At 37.2% G+C, this 10,000-nt stretch overlaps 2 protein-coding genes across 3 annotated transcripts in view; one reads left to right on the forward strand and one right to left on the reverse strand.

Moving 5' to 3' along the window:
• The window catches only part of LOC119584671 (major facilitator superfamily domain-containing protein 3-like), a gene marked incomplete at its 5' end in the record, with an annotated part of 2,831 nt that extends 51 nt beyond the window's left edge, over positions 1-2,780 (reverse strand). The window contains 4 exon segments of the mRNA XM_037933345.1: positions 1-602; positions 605-899; positions 1,449-1,597; positions 2,720-2,780. The exon segment at positions 1-602 is cut by the window's left edge and continues 51 nt beyond it. Coding sequence (XP_037789273.1) covers positions 1-602; positions 605-899; positions 1,449-1,597; positions 2,720-2,780 — 1,107 coding nt within the window.
• LOC119584326 (diphosphomevalonate decarboxylase-like) overlaps positions 1-10,000 on the forward strand; it is a 27,933-nt gene that overhangs the window by 13,390 nt on the left and 4,543 nt on the right. For both annotated transcript variants that reach the window (XM_037932881.1, XM_037932882.1), the window contains exons 4-5: positions 9,699-9,837; positions 9,997-10,000. The exon at positions 9,997-10,000 is cut by the window's right edge and continues 196 nt beyond it. The gene's annotated coding sequence lies outside the window, so the exon portion shown is untranslated. The remainder of the gene's footprint in view (positions 1-9,698; positions 9,838-9,996) is intronic.

Here is a 10,000-nt window from a genome sequence, read left to right on the forward strand (position 1 = left end):
TGGGATTATCATAAGTACCATGCAAGGCAGTGTACACAATACTGTAAAAGTCAAAAATGCTGATGCAATGCCAACAGACTCAATAATAAAACCTGCCAGAGTTGCAAATACAAGTTTACCAGCAATCTCAATCGAGGCCAAAGCACTATAGTGGCTAGCCTGCGTCTCTCCCTTGCACACTCTACTCACTTTCATCATGAGAGTGAATGACGCAGTAGATATAACGCCACTGGTGAAGCTAAGAGAACACATACTTACTATACCCGAAGAGAAATATATTGATATATAATGTTCATTCCATAATATGATCAAGACCAGCATTACCAGTACAGCAAACACTCTGTACACTGAATGTAACAGTAACACATGTTTAATGTCAGCATCTTTATTTGCAAGAGTGATGCCTCCATAAAATGAGCCGAGGATGGACAAGCCTTGACAAACTGAGCCATTCCAGAAAGCCAGAAGATGTTTTGACATACCTTTATCCAAAAGGAAGAGAGGCATGTTGTTTATTGCTCCTCTCTCACCCATTTTGTATAAGAGGACATACAGGCTGAGCCATCCTGTTCCTGGTGTGGTGACAACCTCGCTTATGATACAAAAACTTTCTTTATCTGGGATTCTGACTTGGCCTTACACTGACTCATACCCTGAGCACTGTCTAGGTTCACTTGGGAATCGTTCTCAGCCTTGAAAGAACCTTTCTGTTTGTTCTCTTTATCCACAACAGAGTATTTAACAAACATGTTACTGCTAGTGGGCAGATGTATGGACCAAGCAGCAGTAAAAAGATATAAAAAGGCAAGGAAGTTGAATGTGATCTTCCAGTTGGTGAGATCTAATAAAAAAGTAAGTCCAGCACCACCCAACAGACAGCCAACTTTGTAGAGGACCACCTGTAAGTACAAAATATATATAAGAATTAAAGCAGAAGAAACATCAATTGCTAACGTCTAAATACTAATAACATACCTAACTGATATCTGTCATTCTTGATAAGCAAGTAAGGTATCATGAAAGAAACTAAATATGTGGATCAGAAGCAAATGAAGGAAGGACAAAAAAAACAGATTTCATTTCTCAAAGCTCAGTCTCAAAACTATAAAGTAGCTCCTGTCTTATTTAGATAAGTGATAGACTTTTCTCTAATGGAGATCAAACTGTCATAACTCCCACTTTTTAGCTAAAGGCAAGAACTAACGACATATCATACTCCAGTTTTACTTTCAGCTAACAACATAAAACAGAGAAAACAAATACTATATCACTAAAACCTTGCAGCTCAATTTCATCCTTCAAATTCTGATTTCACAAAGATGCTCTACATGTATGATGTTTCCTCCTACAAACATGCTCTGCAAATTTGGTGTTTTCTGACACAAAAACTATTTTTTCAAACAAAAATGCTCTACCCAATAGTGCTTGCTCTCACAAAGACACTCTACCTGTATGGTGTTTCCGAGCCCAAGGTGTTCATCTCGGAGGACTTCAAGTGCCAGCCCATCCACAGCAATGTCTTGGATGGCCGAGAACACGTTTAGAGAGAGAAGGACACACCCAATCTCAAAGACATCTTCTGGGATGACAAGTGATCCTGTGAGGGAAAAAGCAACAAGGAGACTAATAAAAAATATCATGCTTACTTCTTATATACTTGGAAATAATGTTACCAGTACAGTGTCAAACTGCAGATTCAGTTTGTAAAAAAAAAAAAAATTGTGGGTAAAAATGCTGCTAGCTCTTGCTTGACATAACTTTAAAAAATGACAGCTTCCAATGAATAATCTTCCAATGAAGAATACTGCTGAAGAAAAAATCCTACAGCTGATTAGTACAAACATTTCAAGAGAGCTATTAAATGTTAAAACAATCATGGTAATTGATAACAATTACAGATTAACAATACTCTGTGTTTCAAATATGTGAATAAAGTTGAGTATCCATTTATATATACAAATAAATACACATACACATACACATACACATACACACACACACACACACATATGAGTGTGTGTGTGTGTGTGCGTGTGTGTGTGTGTGTGTGTGTGTGTGTGTGTGTGTGTGTGTGTGTGTGTGCTGTGTGCGTGTGTGCGTGTGTGTGTGTGTGCGTGTGTGCGTGTGTGCGTGTGTGCGAGTGTGCGAGTGAGTGAGTGAGTGAGTGAGTGAGTGAGTGAGTGAGTGAGTGAGTGAGTGAGTGAGTGAGTGAGTGAGTGAGTGAGTGCGCTCGTGTGTTCTGTGTGCGAGTGCACTTGTGTGTGCGTGTGTGGGTGTGCACACACGCACTTTTTTTTTTTTTTTTTTTTTAGAAAGAGTGTGTGCGTGTGAGAGTGAGTGAGTGAGTGAGTGAGTGAGTGAATAAGTGAGTGAGGAGTGAGTGGTGAGTGAGTGAGTGAGTGGAGTGAGTGAGTGAGTGAGTGAGTGAGTGGTTGAGTGAGTGAGTGAGTGAGTGTGCATGTGTGCGTGAGTGTGTGTGTGTGTGTGTGGTGTGTATGTGAGTGTGAGTGTGAGTGTGAGTGTGAGTGTGAGTGAGGTGTGTGTGTGTGTGTGTGTGTGTGTGTGTGTGTGTGTGTGTGTGTGTGTGTGTGTGTGTGTGTGTGCATGTGTGTGTACGCAAACTTATACTAGGTCTCACAACCATAGCTCATCAAAGATTAAAGCAACTCAAATATCACAGAGCAATCACCTCTGGGAAAAGGCAACAAATGAAACTCACCTCCATATGCCGAGGCATGAGAGCAACAAGTGACACAAGAGCCAGCAATGTTGCCACGAGGATCAACTAAAGGAAGCCCACAGTCCTTTTGCAACCCACGGAAATAACAGGGCTTTCAACAGGGACACACTGCAAAAGGGGAAAAATATCATCTTAAAAGTTCCTTTTTAGAAAGTCACTCCAATTTTCTTTCTTTTGCTTGGCTGAATATAGTAGATGAAAATCAGAAATTATATAATATAGATTAATAAACAAATAACCTGTTCACCAACAGATAGATATGGTATTAGTCATATTTTGTGCATATGTGGAGGGAGGGAGATAAGCAAAGAAGGAAAGGGGAAGAGGGGGAAGTGAGATGGTGAGATGTGGGATAAGGGAAAGGAGAGAAAGATGATGAAAAAAGGAGAGGAAATAAAAGGAAAGGAGATGGAAATAAAAAGGAAGAGTGAAAAGAAGGGAGACAGTATGGTAAAGGGAGAAAAAGAGAAGGGAGATAGTATGGGAGAGGGTGAGAAAAAGGAGAAAAAAGAAAGAAAGAAAGAAAGAAAGAAAGAAAGAAAGAAAGAGAGAGAGAGAGACGGAGAGAGAGAAAAGAGGAGAAGAGAGGGAAAGAAGAAGAAAGAGAGAAAGAGAGAAAGAGAGGAAGAAAGAGAGGAAGGAAAGAGAGAAAAGAAAGAGAGAAAAAGAGAGAGAAAGAGAGAAAAAGAGAAAGAAAGAGAAAGAGAGAGAAGAGAAAGAAAGAAAGAAAGAGAAAGAAGAAGGAGAGAGAGAGAGAAGAAAGAGAGAAATGAAAAGAGAGAGAGAGAGAGACGAGAGAAGGAGAGAGAGAGAGAGAGAGAGAATGATTTTTATATAAATAACGGTATGAAAGCTGAGATCGCAAAATATAATCTATTATAAAGTTTCCTTAAATATGGAATACATTATTACAGAAAGGCTAATGAACAGAATTAAACATAACTTCAAGTAAAAGGAAATATTAAGAGAAAAAGAGCTTTATGGTTAAGAATCAAGTTACCTAAAATTTGGTTTCATAAAAAAAATCCTTTTAATCCAAAATAGCTCAGTTTCAAAACTTGTAAAGAAAAAAGAATAAAAAAGGATTTCCATACATAGAGCAACTGACTTAAAGTATTTCATATACTACACAGAGCAAAAGATAAATACCTCGAATACTGCAGTCCCCGCGAACGAAGCTGAACTGGAATGAAACTTGTCTTGCAGCCCATATGGGATGCCTTGAACTAAGTAGAGCCATCCTAATGAGGTGAGAGACACGAGGTCCTCACTGTGGTCCCACGAGACATTTCAGCAGAGGTGTTAGAGCATCATTGCAAAATGATTCCTTTTGTTAGAGTGCACTATGAAAAAGTGAGCTGAAAGCAGACTATTATCATTAGTGAAAAAATCGTTAAGAAGCAGTTATGACTATTTAAACATCAAATTAACATGTAATACTTACTCGTGCTATGTAGACATATCAACAACCACATAAGCAACATTTTGGTAAATATTTACAATAGTACCACACATGATGGACAAAAACAAAATCTAACACTTGTACAGGAATCAAAACAAGCACCTGATATCTTAGTGATGTACAAAAGTGAAGGACAATGGCACAACAGGTACTATAATGACCTACACCTGCACTGACTCAAGCAATCACCAGGTCTATGCCAAAATGGCACACTGGCAAAAAACAATAAACCTCACTTGTATATTTGGTAAGACAGAGCTTCATCATCAACTATGGAATGAGACAAGCTCCATCATGCAAAAAATATACTTGGTGGAGATCTGCGACTTTTGTCAGATCATTAGTGCAGCTCTACTATATACAAACACTAATAGTTTGAGCATCTTGGGCCCTTTTAACATGCAGAATTTCTTCTGTCCACCAGATAGTACAATGCTGAGTTATCCATGTCAGTTTCTTTCAGACCTTCATTTTTCACTGTCTGCCATGCATAATAAACTCAAAGCAACTTCACTGTTGACATTACCAGCACTGACACACATGGAAGCCTACTTTTATTTTTGAAGCATGACACCCTGCTATCTGCATTACAGGGTGAAAATTGATGCCTGAAACAGGTATTGAGTTCATATACTATCACATTATGGACAACAAATCACTGTGTGGTGCTGAAAAGGGTATCATGAAGACAGTAGCATCTATGGACAGCAGTTTGCCAATTCTGATACTTGCAAAAGTGCTCTTGCTATCAGCAGGTATTTGCAAGCACAGTCATGCTGTCCACAGCAGACAGTGAAAAAATATGCCTCTGAAACAGGATTTACAGATAACCATCAGTATGCAGCTGCCCATCTCTCATAAACAATTAACTACCCTCATAACCTTAATGATGTTATGCATTCTTGACTGGACATTGCTACCTTAAACTTATCACTCGACTTTTGGAATAAGCTGTTCGTAATCACTTATATTCATTTTTTTTCTTCATGATAACGTGCAATTCAAGAGAAGAATTGCTCACACTGACAAGGATGTGGATAAAATATCTCAAAACTAGCTGCCAGGTTTTTCCCATTTCTCCTTAGCAGACGAAATGCTGCAGATCTTAACACCCTCATGTGACGTGGTGTCACGCCCGCCAGCTGTGTGCCGGCATCAGAACGTCACAGATAACGGATATTAAAGGTACAACGCTTCCCCGTAGCATGGAAAACAAGCTGGTGGGAGATATATACACCACGAGATCTTTTTAAAAAGACTTGATGTGCGAGAATCTTTCTTCGCTATGGTTTGAGTATTATGAATAGCTCTATGAAATAATTTCTGATGTACTTTTGTTTCTTATGATTGTCTCATCATATTTGTTTTTTTCGTTTATTGTTAGATGTGATTGTGTGATAGTACCTCAATGTATTATGATATTAATTGTATTATTATCGAACTCCTTTTACGTTTAGCTAAGCTTAATTTAATTCTTTAAAAAAAGAACTTATGCATGCTCTTTTGTTTATTTATGAGACCCCGGTGTATTGTTTTTTTCGTCTATTGCCAAGGGGTGCCGGCGGAAACCACAGCGGGAGCTCAATGTGTACCTGTGTCATGTCCTTTAATTAGCTTTCCCAGGTGGACGAGCCAATAATTTTACTTTATCGAGCAAAGAAATCTCACACGCATGCAGCGAGAGTCTCTTCGCCAGCACTAACACAACACAGTCGTACTTTGGGAACCCCTGATTGCTCTGGAGTATTGAAAGGTTTTTGAAATCCGAGGCTTATTCTGAGCAATATGAGGACCGTCACCTGTGCAGCACCGGTCAACATAGCGTTATCAAGTATTGTAAGTGACTGTTCATATTCTAATTAGTAAATTATTTATCTATAGAATCCATTATATATTGTAGTGACTTCATGTATGTAAGGGAGAAGCACTGTGTCAGTAGATTCTTTTTGCTTCTATGTTAAGTTTTGCTGATAAATAAGTAAAATGTACTTTCTTCACATATATTTTCCGTTTTTAAAAGTATTTCTTGACTTATTTGGATATTGTCTGCATGATAGTACGAAAAATACATGGTGCAGTACCTTAAAGAAATTGATATGATTTCGGTTTTCCACAGCCATGTAGTACAAGGTAAAATTATGGCTGTAATGGACAAAATGACTGAAAATAATTACATTTTTATCTGTGGTATTATTTTCGCAAGTTGATCATAAGAAAAATTGTGTAACATTTAAAGGAAAATGTAATGGCACTATTATCAAAAACACTACACTCACTAATAGATGAAAAATCTGTGTAGGCAAAATATAAATCCAAATTAAGAAAAGAGGTCACAACAAATGCAAGGCAAAGAGAAGTCCTCAGCAATTACATGGGAGATCAGGGACCCTGATTGGGAATATGTAATCAGATGGGGCTCTGGGCAAAGCCCCCAGGTTAGGAAGTTTTGGTTCACATAGCAAATGGATTTTCTAGGAATGGCTAGAGTAATAGGAATTAATTCAGAGGGGGTAAAGGTCACTTTGTAAAACTTTACCAATACTTTCATTTATATCATTGCAATGGAAATCATAAGAGTTTACATAGTACGTTGTTGAAATTGCTTCCTTTTCATGTCTTATTACTAGATAGACTTATAGCATAATATAAGTGAACTAACAAATAAACATAAAATGAATGGCCAAGAGACCATTCATTTCAGATTTTTTTCTGAATTAATATCATGTATTTTTTTATGATTTTAGGACTGGTGCTGACTATCTACTAATGCTCATAGTTGCTGTTGTGGTGCAGCTTGGTACAGGTTGTATAGCAATCTGGTGACCTGCGTTCAAATCCCTCACTGCCAGAGGGTAACCCGGTCCTATTCTTGCACAGGTATTCAGAAGCAAAATGAAAAAGACAGTATGTCACACCAAGAATATCATTGTAACAGATGGAATTGAATTGAATTTTATTATTATTATTATTATTATTATATTATTTATATTATTTATTATTCTGTATGGTTAGGATAAGTTATGATGTTTCTGAAGTTTCCAGGCTATTAGTGGTGATAGTATTAGGTTATATGGAAACTCACACATGTTGCCGCATGGAAGACTCCAACTCAAAAAAATTATTCTACCAGTTAAGTTGCCATCCTGGGCATGCTGAGGGTTAGGGTTATGTGGGGCCCTTAGTCCTCCAACACACCTGGAAACTTGTCTTCACTCAGTATCAGCAGATAGGCTGAAACTCTAGGAACACAAGTGGACTTTGGTTTTTTGTGTGGTGTTCTGAATCTTTTCCTTTTTTGTGGCATTACGTTCATGTCTGAGATTCTTGTACTAATGATGCAACTTTTAGTCTCCAAAATATCATCTTCAGTTTGATCTAGCTTAATGCATCCCTACTAAAAGATAACCAAAGAGGATGTACGAATTGGTTTAAGGAAAAAAACTTCAGTTGAAATGATCTTCATTGTTTTAAGTCCATAATGAAATTTTTATATTGTTTCTACTTTGTTTTCTCTATCCTACTCTGGGAGACATGAGAAACAGAAATATCTACTTCTTGATATCTGATCCAGAAAGAAACCTTCAGCAAATATTGTGTGTTGCAGCTAACCAAAAATTCAGCAAAATATAGTTTAGGATAATATTTATTATTGTTAGTACTATCATCATCGCATCATCACCTTTATCATCATCGTTATCATCATCATTAATATAATTAATTTATTTATATTAATAATTAATTTCAGGGGGCAAAGCGGTGAGAAGATTGATACTGCCTGTGAATGACTCCATCAGCTTTACTCTGAGCTAGATGAATGTATCCAAAACACACGGTTCAATTTCACCAACTTTTACCGAAGACAAGTTTGGCTGAACGAAAGTAAGTATACTTCTGTATATTTTTGGTAGTTATATTTTTTCTTTATGCACTGTATTTACAATTATAATGGCACATTTTTCTCTGCATTGTCACTTTTTCTTGTACTTTATGCACTGGATGTACATTGTTTAGTGTTATCATGGAACATATGGTCATGATATCTTCTGTTCCCCAGATTTAAAGCAAGAACAAAGCTTGAGTTTAAAGTAAGAATTGTGCTTCAAAGTAAAGAAATTAATGTTCATGAAATCCCAGTTATGTAACTGAGTATGAAAATCTAATTCAGAATTAGTAAACAGTCATGATTCCTTTCAGGCAAAGGTTTACAGTTTGATAAATGAAGTAACAAGAGTTCTTACCTTTTTGATTATACATATTCATTGATAGGAACCTTCAAGATGACGCTTGTTTTACATCGTACTCAAAAAAGCCAAACCATCAAATGCAGAGGCTTTGTTCACTATCCTAATAACTCCCAAATTTATTTCAGGGAAGAGTCTCTAGAAAATCCAAGAAACAAAATTGCTGAAGAGAGTGGTTTCAGACCTACTTTTATTTTTTTGTTTGTGCTTGGTTTTGTAGAATTCACTGTCATTTGAGTTCCTGCATGGACACAAATGTATCTTGCACGAGCTTCTTGTTATAGCTTTTTTTTATGTGCCTCATGTTGTGATCACAGATGGTGGGATGATTTATTTAGTGGTATAGACTTCCTCTTTATATGTACATTCTAGAATCCTACCATACAATTTCATACAAGTTTCTTTTACAAAGAGATGAAATATTACATTGGCTTTGTATACCCAGGAGTAGGATTTTCAAAATTGTGTGTTATCAATTGGAGTTTCTCAGTTGCACATTTTTTTTTTTTTTTGGTGTGAGTGTGAGTGTGTGTGTGTGTGTGTGTGTGTGTGTTGTGTGTGTGTGAGTGTGAGTGTGAGTGTGAGTGTGAGGCGAGTGCGAGTGCGATGCGAGTGCGAGTGGCGAAGTGCGAGTCGAGTGCGAGTGCGTGTGCGAGTCGATGCAGATGCGAAGTGCGATTCGAGTGCGACGTGTTGTGAGAGAGAGAGAGAGAAGATGAGAGAAGAGAGAGATGAGAAAGAAGAGAGTAGCGAGTGCAAGTGTGAATGTGAGTATGAGTTTGGGGGGGGTTGAATAAAAGAGAGAGGGAGGGAGGGAGATAAGGATTTTCTTGAGTTTAGTGAACAGTTTCCCTAATATTAAACTAAACTACTTAGCAGTAATGTTATAAAGCAGAGAACCTCTTTGAAATCACTTAATTGAGAAAGCATAAGCCAAGCTATTTTGGTTTTCTCTACAATAGAAAAATTGTAATGGTAATAATAAAACTGAAGAATCATGATTTTCTTGATTCTTTCAATTGATCATCTCTGATCTGATATTTTGAATTGTTGATGCTCTACAAAAATCTGAAAATTTGTGAAAGTCTTGATTCTAGCATGTATTTTGAAATACAGAGGGTGCCTAGTGTAGTTGTGCTTCTCAGTAGGAAAATGATATTTATTAGTTAAACCTGAATTATGATTATTTTATTTATAAGAAAATATGAAACTGCCAGAAACATTTCCTTTAGGCCAACCACATAACTCCTTGCAGTAAGACGAACGGGCATCTAAGAGAAAGTTAGAAGGATCTGATGAAGACGTCTTGAATTGGCACGTGCACATTTGTTCTACCAACAACTTCCCTACTGCTGCTGGCTTGGCTTCATCTGCAGCTGGATATGCCTGTCTAGGTGAAAACTAGTTGATTAAGCTAATCAGTTGATACATTAAGAAATGTTTATTGTGTTTTTGCGCATTATTCACCATCTTCCTTCTGTCTGAAACATTATAGTATTTTTGCACATTATTCACCATCTTCCTTCTGTCTGAAACATTTTGTCTCCCTCCAGTCTA

This window comes from Penaeus monodon, chromosome 18, assembly GCF_015228065.2.
Source record: "Penaeus monodon isolate SGIC_2016 chromosome 18, NSTDA_Pmon_1, whole genome shotgun sequence".
Classification (NCBI taxonomy): domain Eukaryota; kingdom Metazoa; phylum Arthropoda; class Malacostraca; order Decapoda; family Penaeidae; genus Penaeus; species Penaeus monodon.